Source organism: Ostrea edulis, chromosome 2 (assembly GCF_947568905.1).
Source record: "Ostrea edulis chromosome 2, xbOstEdul1.1, whole genome shotgun sequence".
Classification (NCBI taxonomy): Eukaryota; Metazoa; Mollusca; class Bivalvia; order Ostreida; family Ostreidae; genus Ostrea; species Ostrea edulis.
Window position 1 is genome coordinate 28,754,125 of NC_079165.1, and position 22,357 is coordinate 28,776,481.

Below are 22,357 nucleotides of genomic sequence, written 5' to 3' on the forward strand. Positions count from 1 at the left end.
GTTACAGGTATACATATTGTGATACACTACAGAGATAGATTGATTATTTTCCTGCAAGAAGTCAGTGTCTTATGTTATGGTTTGTTTCACCATACAGTGTTATACTGTGTTACAGTAACATACATGTCTATTGTAAGGAAAACATTTAAAACTTTTGGTAGGTAAGAGAAATTGAACTTTCAGGACATCATTCTGGTTGTTAGAGGTGTGCGGTATTACCGGTATTTTTCTGGTAGCGGTATGTACCACGGTACATGAGGCGAAATACCGGTATATTCAAGTCTGATAACTCTTAACAAAAATATATAATTGAAACAAGAAAAAATAATTAAAGAAATTTGTGTACGCAGTGAAAACAAATTCCACAGCTCCCCCCCCCCCCCTTATTAGTTATTTTGATATTCATTCCAGTCAGTAGTCCAGTCACAGTCGATTCTAGTCACGATACAGAGAGACTGCTATATTGTATGTACAATATATGCTTACTTTAAATTTATGTTTGGATTAGACTTTTGTTCTGTTCACTGGTTTCAAAATAGATTTAAATAAGATATTTTCCTTATTATTTATATTTGAATAAATTAAATGCAATTTACAATCAATAAACTAATAACTGTTCATTATATACAATAAACCAATAAATTAAAAGATTAAATCTGCGGTATACCGTGGTATGTACCGCGGCATTTTGCAAATACCATGGTATACCGCGGTACCATTATTTTCTGTGGTACCCAACTCTACTGGTTGTCCAAAAAAAATTCTGATTAGGCCAATTCAACTTAATTGATAGATTATCATCCCCGCCCGCCTCTCAAAAATTGGACCACCCCAAATTTTTTTTATTTTGCGAAACTTGCGATTTCCGGAAAATGTTCATGTCCGACTCGGGTATTTATACGTGTTGTTTACATTTCCGGTATAGCAATGTGAAAAGGCTCACGTGAAGAAAATAGATCCATATGGTTTTCTTAATTTCTCGCGTTCTTACAGGCTTAAATATTAAAGAAGTTTGGTATATTTCTGTTTGAAATTAAAGCTTAACCTGGAATTCGTCTGTGAAAATAGCATAGATTGATATCCATCTGGCATTAAATGATGCACTTCTGTTGAAAAAATAATCATTTGTCTTTAATATTTTTCTCAAAAAATAAAACAAATAAAATCCTCCCACCCGCTTATTACATCAGTTACAATATATGTATACATAAAATGGCATTGTATAGCGGTGTACAAATTCAAGCAAGCAACGGAGAAGAACTTTTCAATGAGTTAAGTTTTCTCACAACTTAAGTGCAAGACATAGATATTTCCCTAAATTACAAAGTGTATGCATATACATTGGTACAATAAAATATTGCCAGACTAGCTGTTAACAGGCATTGTCCCTTGCAATGGTGCACCCTGTAGTGAGGCCAACAAAATGTGCTTTTTGAAACATTTGTATACGTCCATCTTTAGAGGGGACGTATTATAGTACAGCATTGTATGTAAGTCCGTCCGTTTGGGGTTTTCTGTATAACTTTCTAATTTCATTTCTCTGTCACATGCCATGCTGAAACTTGCTATGTAGCTTCTTTGTGGGTCATTCTAGATCATTTGCAATTTGATCCATTTCAACCTCTCTTGCAGGAGTTATGCGCTTTTATTTGAAAATTATTGTTATATGGAAGGTACGTAATTTGTCCGGCAAGCTCCTCCCACAATTTTCAAGTGAGAATCATCTTCTTTTACAAGATGTTTGTATGGATATTGAAGATGTGCATGTGGCAAGGATTTTGATTTTCTTTGATTTTTGAGAAAAATACAGGTTGTTGAACTTAATCAGTTTTGAGAAAATATTACATAGAGAGTACATGATTTCTTCGGCGAATTCCTCCCACAGTTTTCAAGTGAGAGCCGCTTATTTTACAGAGTGTTTACATGGGTATTGAAGGTGTGCATGTGGCAAGGATTTTGATTTTCTTTAATTTTTAAGAAAATTACAGGTTAATGAACTCGGTCAGATTTGAGGAAATATTGCATAGAGATCGAGTACATGATTTGTCTTTTATTTTTCCTCCACAGTTTTCAAGTGAGGACCTACTTATTTTACAGAGTATTTGTAAGGGTATGGAAGATGTGCATGTACAGTGGCAAGGATTCTGATTTTCTTCAATTTTTGAGAAAATTACAGGTTGTTGAATTTAGTCAGTTTTTAGGAAATATTGCATAGATAGTACAGTACATGATTTATCTTTTATTTTCCCTCCCAGTTTTCAAGTGAAGACCTTATTTCACAAGAGTTTTTGTATGGGTATGGAAGATGTGCATGTGGCAAGGATTCTGATTTTCTTCAATTTTAAAGAAAATTACAGGTTGTTGAACTTCCATTTTGAGGAAATGTATTAAATAAAGGACATGGTTTGTCCTTTTAATTCTCTCACAGTTTAGAAGCTATGGCATTTGTAAATAACTTGAAGATATGCACAGTGCAGGGATTTGATTCTCGACAATTTTGAATTTTTTTTTGACATTTTGAATATTGAGAGGTTGTTGAACTTTCTCAGGGAAATATTTTATACACAGAACTCTTGGTTTGTCTATCTGCCTTCTGTCACAGTTTTAAGCTAATTTAAGACCCTTTATTCATATTATGCAAAGAAAGTATGTCACAGCCTGATACCAAATGTTTAACATTATAATTCATTAATACAATAAGTGTAAAACTAAGTAACTTGAAAATCAACTTAGAAATTGGAATTTCAATCCTATGTTTTCAAGGGAATTCACAGCGCTGAAAAATATTACCGCCCGTGTGACGATATATCTTTTCAATCTGCGTTGAGCTAGCTATGTTTTGCCAGTATTTGATTTCTAGTCAACTCGTACCATGACCGACTCGTACCCAGGTCAACTCGTACCCCATAGGTCAACTCGTACCCAAAAGGCAAAAGTCATCTCGTACCCAAGAATCTGCCCATAATGCAATATAAGTGACATATCGCTTAGGTACGAGTTGTCATCAATTGAAGAGGAGGAGTCAACTCGTAACCAGATTCTTGGGACTTTTACTATTAGGGTACGAGTTGACCTATTGGGTACGAGTTGACCTGGGTACGAGTCGGTCAGGGTACGAGTTGACTTGACTCCAAATATTTCATTTCTATCCATTTAATTTTCGGCGGTCTTAGCTCTTGGGGGAGGGGGGATGGCTAGTCCTAATTTTCTCCCAGAGTGATTGATTGATTGTATATTGTTTAACATCCCTCTTGAGAATTTTTCACTCATATGGAGACATCACCTTTGCCGGTGAAGGCCTGCAAAATTTAGACCTATGCTCGACGCTTACAGTCTTTGAGCAGGAAGGGATCTTTTATTGTGCCACACCTGCTGTGACACAGGACCTCGGTTTTTGCGGTGTACAGGCTGAGGGTTTTTAAAAGCGAGGGAATTTTTTGTTTTTCACTGTTGAAATCCACTCATCAATACACGTATAGATAAAGATCAATATTTTCATTTCTACCATTTAATACCCCCAAAATATTTTCAGAATGAATGTATTTTTTTAAAAGATGGCGTTTGATGACCCCCCCCCCCTCCCCTACCCCCCACCCCCCAAATTCTTATTTTTACATTGTCATTATAATACTATAGCGCATTTATATAGTGTCATATCTTAATCTCATGCTGAGCTAGTTTACCCGAATTCACCAGTGTCATGAACATGCCTACAGATTATCAACTTATTGTCTGAATGCATGCAGTTTTGTAAGACTTTTTAATAGGTGAGATCTTACTATAATAGGTAATTGTGTCATAATAAATGTATTATTTTATAATTTAAAAAAAGTTAGTAAAACCTCAAATCACCGACTGACAGAGTACCGTTGCAGACATAGATATCCATCACGTCATCACCAATTGCTTTTTTGGTTTTTCTTTCTTTTTTTCCCTTTTTTGTTGTTGTTGAAAATCTTAATTTGTAATCCAGCTGCATGCATTACCTGACATGTACATTACACAGGGTCATATGTTACAAACGGATGCGCGGATCCAACAATATATTTTAGACATAAATCAATTTAATGCATTTATATTAACATGCCTGAACCGTCGCGGTGGTCTAGAGGTAGAGCGTTTGCCCCGCAAGCGAAAGGTCAGGGTTCGAATCCTGGTCGCGATTTGAAGCCCTTCACCAGTCTTGGTGATGTCTCCATATGATTGAAAAATTCTCGAGAGGGACTTTAAACAAGATACAAATCAATCAATCAATATAAGCATGCCCAAGTGTTTACATTATAAGGCATGATAACATAAAATCGTATCTAAATGACAATTTTTTTACAACATATGTTTATAATTCATAGGTCTGATACACAATCATACTTAACGGTGTTTATTTTCATGGTACAGAGGCGTGCTTCAATACGAAACTTTGACTACTGAGAGATATTGTGATAATGCACATTTGAAAGAAATATTACTTTGGTGCATGCATGCGGAGGTATTAATTTGATCGATATATTAAGAAAATAATGAGATTTTTATGATTTTTGTGGAAACAACATCATAATACCAGGTGAATGTGACATCATTGATACAAGACTTCCCAGAAATATGCCTCTATTTAGAACAACTAAATGGCCAAGAGTAACAATAGAGTAATGTCAAGTTTATTGACTGAATTTAAAAATATGTAAATTTGGGGCCGATTTTTGGCCTTAGAGCCCCTAGCTCAAGCACCTTTCTCAGATGTGTAAAGTGTTTTAGTTATATCTATTGTATATTTCACCGTGCTAATTTATAGATTTTGTCTTCACTATTATATTTGTAACACTGTGTTAAATGTATGCAGTGCAACATTTTGAAGTGTGACAGTAGTAGTCCATCTGATATAATGTAATGCTGTAATGATTATTGGTATACAAGTATACAATGTTTAAGAATGTGCATTCCTCTCCCGGGGGCCCTTAACCACACACACTTAAGATGGCCTTATCTCTTCCTCTATCCAAGCTAGACTTCCATGTACTTCTGTCCTTGCCACTTTAGAATTAGAGTAAGTAATCATTTTCTCAGACATTCAATCACATCATTTTTACATATACAATTGTACCCTTGGGAACTCAAAATTTAATAATATGCTATAGTGAAGATTAGAATGATCAAGCCACCTTTGTGAATCTATAAATATAGCATCATACTGCAGTTGTTGTGCCTATCAGCTCTACACAAATTGATAACATAAATTAATCAAAGTGGGCTAGCTGGTGGCTCACTCACTCACAGTGTCAATGTGCCTGAGATTTCAGGTCAAATGTTGAAATCTGAACATCTTAGCTGTTGCTGTGTAAACAGGCTAATATGTGATTTCTTAGTTCCTAAAACGTTGTAACTATGTAAGTACATGCATGTATCATGATTGTTTTGTACTGTAATCACAGATCATTCATATTAATTGTAAAAATACATAATTATATTAAATCTTTATTTGATAAAAAAAAAAGCATCAGATATAATAAAAATACATTGACAAAAGTAGTAGTTCTTGTTTTGATCTATTAGAATTAAACCAGTGTCGGAATCTGTAAAAGCTGTACATAACTGTGTCACACCTACAATATGTATGTGTGTGGAATGATCAGTTCTGTGTCACACCTACAATATGTATGTGTGTGGAATGATCAGTTCTGTGTCACACCTACAATATGTATGTGTGTGGAATGATCAGTTCTGAGGTACATGTAGATTATGTACTATTTATACCATGAAACCAAATACAACTGTGTTTTCAAAACTGTTTTATAATTGCATTATTGCAAGAATTAGTAACCTAAAGACCTCTATATGTTCTTAGATTCTTCAAGATGGATACGTACATACATGTATATATATATATGTATATATAATATGCAACCTTTAAGAATATTCATGATGGATTTGATACATTGATATGCATTCAACTATCAGCCTATTATCAAACTGATAACTTTGATAATGTGATTCTTCTCTCTCTCTCTCTCTCTCTCTCTCTCTCTCTCTCTCCCCCACCATTGATAAAAAGTAAAATTCTTGAGGGGATAGAGGATATCAGGTTCCTTTATAACTTATAAACACATCACATTTATATTATTATTTTAACTTTCCTTTCATATTTGAAAATCTTAAATAAATTGGTAATGTAAATTGTAACTATATTTTCATGAAATCCGAATTGGACGATGCATGTGACAAAATTATAAGTCTAAGGAATTGAAATTCTATTATGAAAGAAATCCAGAGTATTCATCCACATGCAGGCACCTGAAGCATGGATACTACTTACATCCTCCCCCCTTTTTAAATAATTTTTTGGAGGCGATAATTTCCCTGAAATGTGTGGATTCCCTGTCTACCTAATCCTTCTTTCAATATTCTATGTAATGAATTGTTTCATACTTTTGTAAGCTTTAGAGATTGGCCTTCTACCATTATGTATTTTATTATATATCCTGTTCATTAAATTGACAGAAAGTTTGTGTTAGCAGTATTGCTAAATTGATTCTTTACTGCAAGAAGGCATTGTCTTATCACTTAATTGTAGATCCCATTTTCACCAGCTAGTTTAAACAATGGCTTTCGTATTTTGCCGCTCTATTGACCACAGATCCCTGTTATACTCACCGCTCCAATTAACAGATATCGCCTCTCCAAATTTTGCATTATTGTTTTTAATCTTTTTTTCAAAATTATCGGGGCAGCGATTGCCGCCCCAGGCCCTTTGCCAATGCCCTAATGTATGTATATATATGTGTGTGTGTCTTCATAGAAATTCTTTATATCATGATCATTGAGAGAAGATATAGTTCCCTTATCAAATTGATTTTCTTACCAAACAGTTGTGAATACAATAGTGTTTAGGATGCCCCTTAACAAGCAACTGTTAAGACAGTGCAGTACATACACAGATGGCATGCGCTTTACAAAGACAATCTTAGAGTTTCTAATTCTGAAATTTTCCTAACAATCAGTTGTTAAGACTTTTCTGTACAAAAACACCATATTCTTTAAATATATTCATGGAGTTCTTTTCTTAACAAACAGTTGTTCAGAAATGTCCCTTAACAAACAGTTGTTAAGATATGTCCCTTAACAAACAGTTGTTAAGACATGTCCCTTAACAAACAGTTGTTAAAACATGTCCTTTAACAAACAGTTGTTAGGATATGTTCCTTAACAAATATTTGTTAAGACAACCATGTCTCTTAACAAACAGTTGTTAAGACATGTCCCTTAACAAACAGTTGTTAAGACATGTTCCTTAACAAACAGCTGTTAAAACATGTCCCTTAACAAACAGTTGTTAAAACATGTCCCTTAACAAACAGTTGTTAAAGAAATACTAGGTTGTGCAAATGGAGTTCTTTTCTTACCAATCAATTGTTAAGGCCTTTCTGGATAAAGATGCTGTGTTCATTGTAACATTTTGAGTTTTCTTAACAAACAGTTGTTAAAATTAGCTTCTTAACAACCACACAAGGGTTTTGATCAAATGGAATTGATCAAGTTAAAGTGGAATGTGTTATACCTATTCTGACAGGGACTATAAGTACATACCTATTCTGACAGGGACTATAAGTACATACCTATTCTGACAGGGAACTCGCTGTCACTCCAAATTCTGAAGTCGAATAACAGATACTGGTACAACTGGTTTAAGAGAGTCGGGTTCACACTGGCTGTGGTCTCTACCAGTAGCTGAACCGACATCAACACATTCACATCTATCAACCGTGAATTCACCTGATAAAAAAAAAAAAAAAAAACCTGTGAAAAATTTTCCAATAATCATTTTTTGTAATGAAATTATAAAAGTTATTTTAATTGCAGAAAGAATGTGAAATACTTTTGGTATTTTCATAACTTATTATTAAACTTTTTATGAACAAGAGCTCTGCACGACCGGATATATTCTCTCGCAATGCGTGGCTTTTTGCATTATGTCCCAAAGTGACATTGAAATTTTGATCCAAAAATTAATAGGATCTTCCTCTATTGATCATAAAGCTACATATGATGTCAATCAAGCAAAAAATGTGGCCTGTAGAATGTCTATAATCTTTTTGTGAGTCAAGTAGTGACCTTGAACTTTGACCCCAAAATCAATAGGGTTCTTCCTCTCTTGATAACAAAGCTATCTGTGAAGTATCAAATCATACAAGCAAAATATGTGACCTACTGTCTACAAGCTCAGTCTTTACACACATATACTTCCCCACACACAAATGGTCCTGTTAATATATCCCCGCTTGCGGTAAATTGTGAGGGTATAATAACACAGGTGTTTTTACAAGTATTTAAATAGACCATTTAACATAAGACAGCACAGCTCTAATCGTTGGCAAACACCCCAATCTGATCATTGTGTACATGTACTTACTTTCTGTAACAGAGCTCCAATTGTTGCCGCACCTCCCGTTCGGATCATTGCCTCCTGATTGGTTGCTTGGGAGTGGATCATGTGACGCAGTAATGTAAGGAATCCTGCTACTTGATTCTGCTCCAACTTGGAATCTAAAAAAATTAATTCAGGCTACAGAATTAGTCAGCTTTATAAAACCTGCACATACTCTGTACAATAGCTTTATACAGTATAACACGGTTATAGCGAATCTAAGAAAATCAATTCAGTTCTTTATAACAAAACTTCAATATACAGTAAAACACGGTTATAGTGAATCTCCAGGGTCAGCAAAAAGCTGTTCAATATAACCAAATTTCATTGTATCCAATACAATGTTCATTATTTTCCTCTCCTAGGAGAATAACTTGTTTTTCAATCAGCACAAATTCGTTCTAAGCAAGGTCTTTATAACCATGTTTTGCTGTAAATGTAGGTATTAAAATGTACATTATCTGTGTACAAATGAAATGTAGTCTTGGTTTCATCATTTATAAGATAAAATTATTGGTACACTATCCTATTTGACAGTAATTCATATTAACCTGAAGTAAATAAAAAGGACAATGTGATTACTATAGGGTTTCCCGCATTTCATGCTGGGCCCTAATGAAGAAGGCTAACACTTTTTTCATAAGCCTCTATTGATACAGACACTAAGTTAAAAGTAAAGCATGCTTATTACAAACACACTTATAACTAATTCATGATTATTGTCAAGTGATATTTATTCCCCCTGTGAGGGGAAAATAATGGAAATTTTATTAGATATAACAAAGTCTGGTTACAACGAACTGTTTTTTGCTGGCCCTGGAAGTTCACTTTCACCATGTTTTACTGCACAAAGTAAAGTACTTGTAAACAATCAGTCAGAGTTTAAGGGACCCTCCCTGTAGTGACATTAATTTTACCAGAGTATGAACTGCTGGGGACCACCACCCAGTCATCCTGGTCCTGAGACTGGTTCAGGTCCCCCACGAGGTCTAGCGGCGGCAGATTGTCCCGAGACTGGTTCTGGTCCCCTATGAGATCTAGCAGCGGTAAATTGTCCTGGTCTGGTACAGGTCCCTTGTTGACTTGTTCTAGCAAGGGAAACAAAACCTGAATCCCTCCTATCCCATTTATCACATCCTGGAGGGAAAGAAAGTTCAGTCTCTCAAATAAAAATACAGAAATATCAATGAGTTTTCATCTTTTTTTTTCTTTTTTCTAGCAGTTGGTAAAAACAGGTAACTTGAAAAAACATTATAAAAATTACATGACTGTACATCTGATTCTCTTTGAAGAAATCTAGAACACTTCAGATGGAAGGGACTCATTAGTCACCATTACGTTCTTTTGATCATTTCAGATCTAATGACTAAATATTTGTGCCCTAGCAAATACCTCTACATCTTTGAAGTACAAGAAAACTGCATGTACTTGAATTGTGTTAGATAATCCTAACTACCTTTATATCCCAAATGACACATCTCTGTCCAATCACATGTCCATCATTACGGTTTGGAGACAAATCAATGCACTGGCCATCTTTACAAGCCTGAAAATATGGTTCTGACAGCTAAAACGTTGAATTAGATATTCAAATTTTCATGTTATGGGAGTTTTTACCTGAGCTGTTCTAAAATTTAGTGTATGTATCTCTGAATAAATTACCTACCTTGGCATTGTAATAAACCAAGGCTTTACCAGGCAGGTCCACAAAATCTGGGAAATCATCATCAAAAAATAAAATGGGATGATTTGGTCCTGAAAATAAAGAAAATTAAAGATCCTTATTAAATGTATATGAATGTATTAGTCCTGAAAATGAATTAAAAACTGGATACTGCTTAAATTCCATGGTGTTTAAATTTCAAAATTTGTTAAAAGGACACAATCACAATTATTTACTTTCACATTATAGGAACATCTACTTTTAAATTTTCAATTATGAAAGCATTGGAATATTCTTAATATAATATTCATTATGGGTTTACTTTCTCGGAAAAATGATAAATCGTGATCATAGTGAGATTAAAACCACCGTGTTAATTTCCCAGTCTACAGTATGCAGCTGAACAAAATATTAACATGAATACAAATCCAACAAGTAGCAAAATATTCACATACACGTACACTACACATGTGAGTTTTCATGGATTGTCATATTCCCACACATGTACACTTACACTACACATGTGAGTTTTCATGGATTGAAATATTCCCATACACATACACTATACATGTGAGTGTGATAAATATTATAGTTACCCACATTTTTATTTCTTAATTCAACACCCCAATCTTCCACACTATGAAGCTCAATCTTTCTGATCCTGTTCAGGGCCACATTTTATACGACTAAGACCAAAGTCTTGTTTTGCAACATATCTTATTCTTTAAGATTAAACTGTGATTTCAATGGGAATAAGAAGAACTTAGCTACATACTCGTAATTTTATAAAAGTATAATCTCATAAAATAAATTAAGGTAACGAGTTTTTAGAACTGCCTAATATTTTCAGTCTTAGTCGTAAATTCTCTACTTGTAAAACAGGGCCTAGAACTGGATCACACATTTTGACTTAATTACCGCTGGTCCAGTTCCGCTTCACTTACCAGCAGTGTGCAGGGCCTTGACCTGAGCGGCACTGATCGTGTCGTGGAACACGGCCACCGAGCCCAACTGTCCACCCAGGTTAACCGGGACCCCCCACACGTCCTCGTGAGTTGCCGTGGGGATGGAGGTGATTTCTGGGTCAGACGAGTCCTTCTTTCTCTGGAACAGCCGTCTGAGAGGTGATTGTTTAGCACTCTCTGTGCTGGCGGACTGGTTCTGATCGATCAAGGCCTTCACCATAGACTTACTACACGGACTTCCTATTCTACAGTCTGTGAACGGCTGCCAAAAATATAAAAAAAACATAATGTAAGGATTTACAATGGATCTAAATGGTAACATTGTACATGTACCATAAAGTATGCGGGTAAAACCTCAGTTTCCAAAATTCCGGGATAATTATCAGCTCTTGTCACTTTATAAGGCTTCAATAGACTATGCATACTGATTCACATTTCTAAGCTTTGTATTGATTCACATTTCTAGGCTTAGTACTGATTCACATTTCTAAGCTTAGTACTGATTCATGCATCTAAACTTTGTATTAATTCATGTTTCTAGACTTTTCATATTTCTGTCAGAGATGCATGCATTCTACAAATCTGAAGCCCTCTTTTGAGATGGTTACCTCTGATACATTAGGAAACTTCAGCTGTGAGCTCAGTTTGAGTTTTCCATCGATGTAAACGAGGAGCTGGCTGCTAGTGAAGGGCCTTCTAGAACTGCTATGGACGATGTTAATAGAATGCTGAAATCCAACAAAATTACAGTCAAACACAGTAATAGCGAACATCCAGGGCCAGCAAAAAACTGTCCATTATAACCAAACTTTGTTATATCCAATAATATTTTCGTTATTTTCCTATCATAGGGGAATAAATATCACTTTGCAAAAAGAGTGAATTCATTATATTAAGCATATTCATTATAAGCGTGTTTTACTGTACAGTATTCATAAACAACTGCAAACAAACAAGGGCATACTATATGTGCCGTAAAAGCAGAATTTTTAGTGAGGATTTAATTTTGACATTATTAGCGAGAGTGATGAGATTGCTGAAATTGAATATCGGAGGTATTATAGTTATCTTTCCTGGAATTATAAAGTCGTAAAAATTAGCTCTCGCTAAATATATGTACCCATTTATATGAGAAAATCGCTATCAAAATTTGTGTCTCGCTGAAATTTCCACTTATACAGTATCTTCTGATCAGTGGTTGTCAAAGTCAATTTGTAAAATGTAAATGTTAAAGTTGAAGTAGCAATGAGGTACACCTATCATTTTGTGATGTTTTCCAGTACATTAGTGAATGCATACATATTGGTGGATATGTACCATGGTGGCAACATTTTATACTCAATAAAAGGGATCGTGCAATTCCAGGCCAAGTTTAACTTAAATCATTTCAATGGTTTGAAAGATGAAGGATTTGTAAAAGTTATGGGTGGCAGCACTGATAGTGTACTATAGTAATGTCCAGATGCCAATTAATGGTCTTTGATTCCAGGTTAGCTGAACATGAACTTCTCAAGAATGTCTTTGGTCTCAAATTACCAGTCATGGTAGCTCAGTGGTCAATTGTTCACTTTGTAACAGGAAGGTCCAGAGTTCGAGCCCCGCTAGTGCCATGGCTGTGTCAAACCTAAGACGTTAACATAGGTAGTGATTGCTCCTTCGTCAAACGCTCGGCATTTAGAAGTGAGAATCACAGGTCTTTCAGATATGACCTTAAAAACGGAGGTCCCGTATCATGGCAGGCATTGGCATGATAATGCATCCTCATTGCTACGGCCCTGAGCACTAAGCATAGGGCTAATTTGTGGTACTTGACCTACAGCTGGTGACGTCTTATTAGTGAAAAATTCTCGTCGCGATGTTAAACAATCAATCATTTCATGGTTTTGTACATGTATGATAACTTTATTTAGAGTATGTGACCTACCCAGTGCTCATCGCCGAGCGACGTATCTGTGACTTCCACAGAGCTGTGCTCCTTCCTGTTGTACACAGACACTACAAGGTCAAACTCCATGGTAACGAATGCCTCAAACCCACAGCCAGAGTTGGACACAAAACTGTTGATCAAACAAGGCAGTTTCACAAAAAATAATCTGTACCAAATATCAACTTAGGTACAGTAATATAACTTATATAATTTGAAAACTTTTAAAATAGTAGTCAATATACATTTTACTTGTTCAGTAACTGCAATGTTTGCATTCCACTAATTTGAACATACATCAATTTCTGGGGGTGGGGGGAGGGGGGACATAATATATATTTAATACCTTGCCTATAGCATATTTAGGCAAATCAAAATATTTTCCACAAAGAATTGCTTTAGATGCAATGAAATTTTTTTGGACAATAAACTATTGAGCCAACACTGACCTGTATAACTGTCTTCTGTACACTTGTTCTATTGATCCTGGTGGGGTGGATCTAGGATTTAGACAGATCCAGGAGTGGAAAGCAAAGGCGTTCCCCGGCCACTTCCTGAAGCCAGGCATTGATATCATCTAGAACATTCCAAAAACTTCACATCAGGTTTGGGAAATCAATCTTATGAGTCTTAAGCCAAAATTTCAAGTACTTCTCACCCAGCTGTAGCATGATAGTGCATGAATTTTTCTTTGTTTAGCAAGAATAAAAAAATTTTTTTTAGCAGTGCTTTACTACTGTATAGAAAATTCAAAGACAATATACGCTACAAGGTTTAATTAATATATCCTTTTCACTTAATACTAAACTACCATTGGTATATTTATCATTTAAACCCACAATGTATTGTTGACATGTTGATAATCTATTGCCTAAATTGAAAGCTGAGTTACATGTATCTCTCTTTTCTTCAGCACTACAGCAGCTTTCAACATAAAGTGGTAGTGCCTGAGAATCACAATATCAACTTTTCTTTAGCCTTAATTACATGTAAATCACTACTATCCAGAAACAGCTATTGTAAGCCTAAATCATATGTAAATCACTACTATCCAGAAGCAGCTATATTTAGTCTTAATTATATGTATTACTATCCAGAAGCAGTTATCTTAAGCCTAAATTATATGCAAATCACTACTATCCAGAAACAGCTATCTTTAGCCTTAATTATATAATTATATGTATTACTATCCAGAAGCAGTTATCTTAAGCCTAAATTATATGCGAATCACTACTATCCAGAAACAGCTATCTCTAGCCTTAATTATATGTCAATCATTACTATCCAGAAGCAGTTATCTTAAGCCTAAATTATATGTAAATCACTACTATCCAGAAACAGCTATATTTAGCCTTAATAATATATAAATCATTACTATCCCGAAGCAGTTATCTTAAGCCTAAATTATATGTAAATCACTACTATCCAGAAACAGCTATCTTAAGCCTAAATTATATGTCAATCACTACTATCCAGAAGCAGCTATCTTAAGCCTAAATTATATGTAAATCACTACTATCCAGAAACAGCTATCTTAAGCCTAAATTACATGTAAATCACTACTATCCAGAAGCAGCTATCTTAAGCCTAAATTATATGTAAATCACTACTATCCAGAAACAGCTATCTTTAGCCTAAATTATATGTAAATCACTACTATCCAGAAGCAGTTATCTTAAGCCTAAATTATATGTAAATCACTATTATCCAGAAGCAGCTATCTTAAATGCTTGTTATAAGTATAGAGCCACCAGAAAATGGTGCCATAAAATATGGGGGAAGGGAGGGGGCCTGAAATTTTCACACTTCACTGTGAATTTTCAGTGTAAAGAATGTAAATGAGATAAGAGCTTATTCTTTGTTTCATGGCCACTTGTTGTACCTCGTTGTCCTCCATCAACGTCAGGAAGTAATGAGCTACCTCCTTCCCTTCTCGTCGTGACATCACACATAATGCCCTCATCATCCTCGTAAAATTGGGATTCTGGAACAAGAAACCACCATTACAAGAGCTAATGAGAGATTCTGTACCATGTTTAAACTGAAATAAGATATCAGAACAACTGTAAGAAAAAAGTCTTCCTCACATGTGAAAAACACCCTGGGCTTATCTTAAAGTTAAATTGAAATGAAATTTGTACAGTAAAACATGCTTATAATGAACACACTTATCACAAATTCATGATTATTGCAAAGTGATGTTTATTCCCCTATGGGAGGAAAATAACAAAACTTTTAATGAGTATAACGAAGTTTGGTTATAGCAAAGTGTTTTTTGTTGACCCTTGAGGTTCGCTATAACCATGTTTTACTGTATGATGAAGTTTGGTTATAACAGTTTTTTGCTGGCCCTGGAGGCTCACTATAACCGTATTTGACTTTACCTGATTTTCCTCCTCGTCTAGTTTTAAATGTCCCATCAGTTGTTTTAGTTCTATGGCAGTAATGGAGTGAGTGCCCAGGATTTCCAACAAGTTTATCAGTAATGCTGAAAACAGTAGAAAACAACAAGTTTATTGGTAATGCTGAAAAGAGAACAACATTCAAAACTGAGGTACTTTTAAAGAAAACTTCTTGTATTCTATATTGAAAGAAGTATACTACAACATTATAATGGTTGACTTCCTTTTAACATGAATGAAAATGTAAATATCAGCAATATTTGTATATTCCTTTTAAATTTGATTGCCTAGCTGGGTAGCTCAGTCGGTTAACATGTCAACTGCTGATCTGTAGGTGACCTGGTCGCGCGTTTGAATTCAGCAGGGGTTTTAAAGGGACTGGTTCACGATTTTTGATAAAGATATTTTTCCTTTTTTATGTTAAACATTGAAAATATAACTCATTTAATGTTGACAGCCAAAATTTTGACCTTCTGAATGCAAGAATAAAAGCAATATTTTAACCTTAAATCTGTGTTGTGTAAATAAAGACTCGAGTCTTTTTATGTAAACAAACAAACACGTGAAATATTGATTCTGTAATATAAAGCATCAAAATTTTGCATAGTCACAAATTTTAACTTATAGATGACACATTCTACCCAAAAAATGCTTGAAATGTGAAAGATATGATAAAGTTAGATCCACATCCATTTCTTTTGAAAATTTCGTAAACAATAGCATACCGCAATCTTTGTTTACAAAACAAATCATAAACTCTCTAAAATGAGCTTCTGTGATAATGTATAACCTTAATTTTTATGTGAAATATTTCAAACACATTAGACAGTAGATTTTAATCATTAAAAGAGAAAAACAAAAGTTTGGGGGAAATCGTGAATCAGTCCCTTTAATTTTTGCTTTTCTTTTTTAGATTACTTTCTACTAAAACAGTATTTCTTGAGAAGATATAGTAAATTTGAAAGTTTTCAATTTCAAACTATTATTGTACATATCCTCTACTTTTCATTCATAGCAAATTTCTCTGGTGTGTTATTGCACCTTAAAATCCTATTCACTGACCATTCAAAAACAACTTTAATGAGGTACATGTGTGAAAATACATTTAATGAAAATCTGAAAGCATGGCCATCTCGTTCCTGTCAGGCACTCACCCACTGCCCGGGCATCGATCTGCTTCTGACGGCCCAGCACTTTGATGATGACAGAAATCATTCCCTCGTTGCAACAGTTCATTTTGTTCTGTTTCTGAGAGCTCAAGGCACACAGATGATCAGCCAACCAAATCTGTAGTTCTTTAGACTGAATATCAGGCAACCAGCAAAGTAACATCAATGCTGATTGGACATTTCTGACCATGTGACTTTTGCCCTCACAAAATTCCTCTTCTACAACCTGTCAATCAATTAATTAATTGATCTATGATCATATCAAGTTTAAAGGCTGGTTTCTTTAAATGAGGACTCCTCTGAGACAATAAAGTGTTTACATCTTGTCTTATACAATTTCCTTCAACCATGACAGGTATATCCTAAATTCATAAAATTTCCTCTTCATTTATGTAGTATCCTAAATTCATAAAATTTCCTCTTCATTTATGTTGTACATATATTTCTGTTACCACCACATGTATATTCAATGAAAAAAGTTAAACCAAGAGAATGTCTCTGAATCATACTACACACTACCTGATCATAATAAAATCTAGAATGCATGTCATGCTAAGAAACTCTGGCGGCCATACCACTTACCAGGTTAAGTACTCCTTTCAGTAGCGACATGGATGGCTGACCCAGACTCTTCAGGGCTTCTACAAACTTCCCATAACCAACTCGTAATGCAAACCTCTCCTAAAACAACAAACAATACAACATTTAGTATTCAATATTTTAGTTACAGACAAGAGGTACTGTGAGCAATGCTCACTAAGACTACCCCCTGCTTACCCCATCTCCCAAAGGATGTTGTTAATACTGTAGGTATAAATTACTGTACCTCTTTCCCCGAGTGTAAAAAAGAAAAGGCAAGACAAAACCTTGGGTAGTCTCTCCTCTAAGGAGAAATGGATAAGAGATGAAATTAAATGTGCATTTTATTAAGATCTTGACTTAAAAGGGGGACCTTTGTTGAAGAATATGTAACACACCCCATTGGATGGGAGGCGAACAGGTTAATATCGCAAACTTCAGTATTATGATCCAAAAGGTATCTAGGAACACAGCATCTCCATGCGATGAAAAAAGCATTTAAAGAATTTAAATAGAAACTATATTGCTACTTTCATGTCCAGTGCGCTTGAGCTTTTGACCCTAAATTCGATAGGGAACATCTTCTGCCCATGGGTAGTACATATATATGTATGATATGGTGACTGTAGGTGGAAAGGATAACACTTTAGAGCCCAGAAACCATATTGATACTTCGATGTACAGTGCACTTGATCTTTGGACCCCAAATTCGATAGGGAACATCTTCGTTCCATGGGAAGTCCATATGTATATGGTGACTGTAAATGGAAACGCTTTAAAGCCTGGAAACCATTGCGTCTACAGGCGGACGGACAGACAGACAACCCAATTCCAGTATAACACCCACCCACCCCACAGATTCGTTGCAAGGGGGGGGGGGTATAAAAACATTATATTTATTACTGTAATAACTTTTATTCGTGTGCAAGAAACTTCTGTGAGGTTCACAAGAACCTCATCATTGCGAATATTTCTTGTCCTTTAATGTCTCTAGTATTTGTTTAAGATTATCTCAGTCATAAAAATTTGTCATCGTGAACAAGTTCATTACTTGGAAATTGCGAAATAAAATTGACGCAAATAAAAGTTGGTTTACAATATAAATTCTGAAAGTGTTATCTCACCTTGGCATTAATGGAACCAGTGAGGACGGAGCAAATGACTCGTAACACAGACATTGCCAAACACTGGGCTTCTGATCCGGTCAACTGAAATAAACGTACAGTTTCAAATGAAATTTGGAGAAAAATTAGATGTCATTGTCAATTAAACATTCAGTCTCTACTTCAAATTTACTGAAATTTGAGAAATTGGATATTATGAGTAAATTTTCTGTTTCTCACCGAGGTTTTCTGTAGTAGAGCCACCAGGGAATCGAACGTTCCTCCACTGACCAAGGTCACCTGAAGGGCACTCCGATCCTGACACGCCAACATCTCATTCACTGCACCTGAAATACCCAATGGGAGTCCTTCAATATGGACATTTCTGTATGTTGTCAATTGCTTTACTCTGGGAATATTATGTGTGGGGGTAATTTACACGAAAATATTGTAATCATGTACTACATGTATTTAGTGTACATGCAAATAACCTCCACGAGTAAATTTCCACATTAGAGTAGCCATTTATATAGTCAGTATGCCTGAATCTTACATTAAGAGACAGCACTATAGATAACACAGTGACCAATGGAAGCCATACAGGCGTGACCGGTCATACAGGTGGTACTGACCATAGGTCAAGGTCAACATTACCTTGGCGTCTGAGGTCAGTATTGTACTTCTCACTGTAACAGTATTAATGTACATGTGTATGGACTTGCTGTCAGTATGTGACTGTCCTGCCCTGCATCATTTATCATGGACTTGTTTCACTGTATGAATCCGACAGTAGAATATCGGATACTTATGGATCATGCTGGATACTTACAGATCATGCTAGATACTTATGGATCATGCTGGATACTTACGGATCATGCTGAGCTGCATCTGCTGATTGAATCCGTCCTCCGACTGAATATCAGCCTCCGTTAACACTTCCATGTAACCCTCCATCACCTGAGATACCTCCACCTGCCTCTGAAATCAACACCAAAATAATGTCAATTTCTGCTTGTGCAGATCTGAAATCAATGTCAAAATAATGTCAATTTCTGCTTGTGCAGATCTCAGGGTGTCAAGCCACTTTTGGTCTAAAAAATATAGGATTATAGGAATTTTTTTGCAGTTCATAGGGCAAATACAGGTAACTCTCGAATTATCGCCACTCAATTCACCGCCATTTTCGTTATAACGCCGTATTTTTCTAGGAACATTTTTCCTGTTACTTAAAACTCTCGTTAAAACGCCAAATTCGCTATCGCCATTTGCCACAGTGTTTTCATTACAAAAGTCTATTTCAATGTGTTAATTATCTCGATAAACCGCCATGGGTGCACGTGGTCAGTGAAGCAGTAAATTGGTCATTATCGATCTCTGGATCACCTGGACAGAAGGATCCCAATAATTGCTGTATTGAATAAACAAGAAAATTACTCGAGATGAACTGTAGTCAAGTTGTTTATACATCATAGAAACACATTTCAATTTAGCTATGGCTTCGCCACGAAAGAGGGTCCTGTTAAATTTTGATGAGAAAAAGCAAATCATTATGTTCCAATGACATCATCCAAAATGTACCCATCAGGATATTGCAAATCATTTTTCTGTGGGCGACATCTTAGCAGCAAAGGATGGAATTCTTGCCGACCCTGACCCATCTCTGAAGGCCCGCCTGCCAGGAAACGGCACCGCAGTGGACTTAATACTGACTTAGAAAAGGCGTTGTTTATGTGGTTTACGCAAGTCAGGACAAAAAACATTCCTGTTACCGGGGATATGATAATTGAAAAGGGAAAACAGTATTGTGCAGAGCTAGGAATGTCCAATTTCAATTATTCTGAAGGGTCGCTAACTCGTTTCAAACAACGTCATGTAATTTCTTCCAGAATTATAAGCGGTGAAAATGCCGGAATTTATATGAGTTTGATCATTGATGGCCGGAAAGAGGCAATAGAAGTAATGAAAAATTATGATTTGAAAGATTTATAACATAGACAAGACAGTATTGTTTTACCGAATGTTACCCGATCGATAACTTACGTAAGTATTGTAAAAAGAGGAAAGATAACTCTTATATATAAAAGAACAGTAACTCTATTTCTTCAAGATGGCAGTAATTCAATTCATCGCCAAATTCGTTATAATGCCATAATTTCATAAGAACAAAAGGTGGCGGTTTATCGAGACTTAACTGTAGAGGGATTTTTACAACAGATTTATAGAAATAAAAGGGGGTTTTATTAAAGAATTTGTATAAAAGTTTACTGTTTCTGCATAAAAATCTAGCAAGCATAGTATCTTACTGGGGAAAAAATAATATCAAACATAAACAAAGATGAAATCCTTTCTGATGTGGACAGTTTTCCATCCAATAGACAGTTCTTATACAATCATCATAGTTATTCTCTTTATAACAATCTAATTATATATCAATTTGGCATCAGTTCCTGGATTTTTTAGGGTTTTATTTTGGGTTTTTTTATCATTTTCGAAAATAGGACTGTCATTTTTTTTTGGATATATAGGGCTTTATAGGGATTTTAATGACTTATAGGGAAAATATAGGAACCTTCAATTTTATTGGAAAATATAGGAATAAATAGGGACTTGACACCCTGAGATCTAAAATCAATGTCAAAACAATGTCAATTTCTGCTTGTGTAGTATCATATAAAAGATAAATCAAATAAAAGATACAGAAAATGTAATATTGTACAGTAATGGTGAAGATACATAAATAAACCACATCTGACTAACTCCGGACTTGCACAGTACTGGGTTGACTAAAGATACACTTCAGTGGCCTGGACTTGATCCATATAAATCATTTACACTAGTATTCAACTAACCTGATCTGGGCTGGATCCATGGATCATAAGAAATTACAATACACTAACCTGATCTGGGCTGGATCCATGGATCAGTGAATCTACAATACACTAACCTGATCTGGGCTGGATCCATGGATCCTGTGAATCTACAATACACTAACCTGATCTGGGCTGGATCCATGGATCAGTGAATCTACAATACACTAAACCTGATCTGGGCTGGATCCATGGATCATATGAATCTACAATACACTAACCTGATCTGGACTGGATCCATGGATCATGTGAATCTACAATACACTAACCTGATCTGGACTGGATCCATGGATCAGTGAATCTACAATACACTAACCTGATCTGGGCTGGATCCATGGATCATGTGAATCTACAATACACTAACCTGATCTGAGCTGGATCCATGGATCAGTGAATCTACAATACACTAACCTGATCTGGGCTGGATCCATGGATCATGTGAATCTACAATACACTAACCTGATCTGAGCTGGATCCATGGATCAGTGAATCTACAATACACTAACCTGATCTGGACTGGATCCATGGATCATGTGAACCATACACACGATACACTTGAGAGCCAGGTCCTTGAGCTCCAGTAGATCCTGACGCTGCTCATTGGCCGGTCCAGACACCTCGTTGGATGACATCATCTGAAGCAGAACATCCAGCGTGGCGGGTGTGATTACCTTCAATGCATTGCTCTGAAAGTAGAAGAGTAATAAAAAATATTTTTCTCATCTCTTGTGGAGTTTTGACTTTATACGTACTGACCCCAAGTGGCCTAATTAAGATGTATGAGTTGATTTGTTGTTTAGGAACTACATTTGTATTAATTGATATTGCAACATGGAACCCACTCTGAGCGATAAAACAAATTGAGGTGATTTATAAATGCTGAAATCAGTGAAATACAGATCTATGTACACAACATTATAGGAATACAAATTTTAATATCATGCACTATTCAATTTGTACGCCCATCATGTAGTTAAAACTAGTAAATTTATTCAAAATCCCCCCTCTCTCTCCCACTCTTTCTCTTTATTCCTCTCTTTCTCTTTATCCCTCTTATTCTCTCCCCTCTCTTTTTCTTCCTTCTCTCTCTCTCCCCTCTCTCTCTCCCTTATCTCTTTCTCTCCCCTCTTTCTTTCACTTCCCTCTCTCTCTCCCTCTCTCTATCTCCTCTCTCCCATGTCTCTCTCTACCCCATCTCTCTCCCCTATCTCTTTCTCTACCCCATCTCTCTCCCCTATCTCTTTCTCTACCCCATCTCTCTCCCCTATC

General features: G+C 35.6%; 1 protein-coding gene across 4 annotated transcripts in view; it reads right to left on the reverse strand.

Moving 5' to 3' along the window:
* Nucleotides 1–22,357, reverse strand: part of LOC125679017 (neurobeachin-like protein 1) — an 84,977-nt gene that overhangs the window by 51,366 nt on the left and 11,254 nt on the right. For 2 of the 4 annotated variants that reach the window (XM_048917887.2, XM_048917889.2), the window contains exons 8-24: nt 21,595–21,774; nt 19,091–19,199; nt 18,462–18,568; nt 18,243–18,326; nt 17,122–17,220; nt 16,525–16,765; nt 15,353–15,456; nt 14,851–15,009; nt 13,418–13,545; nt 12,969–13,101; nt 11,653–11,772; nt 11,024–11,306; nt 10,083–10,171; nt 9,873–9,962; nt 9,334–9,553; nt 8,402–8,535; nt 7,608–7,764 (exon numbers count right to left, since the gene is read on the reverse strand). In XM_048917887.2, coding sequence (XP_048773844.1) covers nt 7,608–7,764; nt 8,402–8,535; nt 9,334–9,553; nt 9,873–9,962; nt 10,083–10,171; nt 11,024–11,306; nt 11,653–11,772; nt 12,969–13,101; nt 13,418–13,545; nt 14,851–15,009; nt 15,353–15,456; nt 16,525–16,765; nt 17,122–17,220; nt 18,243–18,326; nt 18,462–18,568; nt 19,091–19,199; nt 21,595–21,774 — 2,437 coding nt within the window. The remainder of the gene's footprint in view (nt 1–7,607; nt 7,765–8,401; nt 8,536–9,333; nt 9,554–9,872; nt 9,963–10,082; nt 10,172–11,023; nt 11,307–11,652; nt 11,773–12,968; nt 13,102–13,417; nt 13,546–14,850; nt 15,010–15,352; nt 15,457–16,524; nt 16,766–17,121; nt 17,221–18,242; nt 18,327–18,461; nt 18,569–19,090; nt 19,200–21,594; nt 21,775–22,357) is intronic. The other 2 variants (XM_048917888.2, XM_056153692.1) reach the window with 1 other exon arrangement.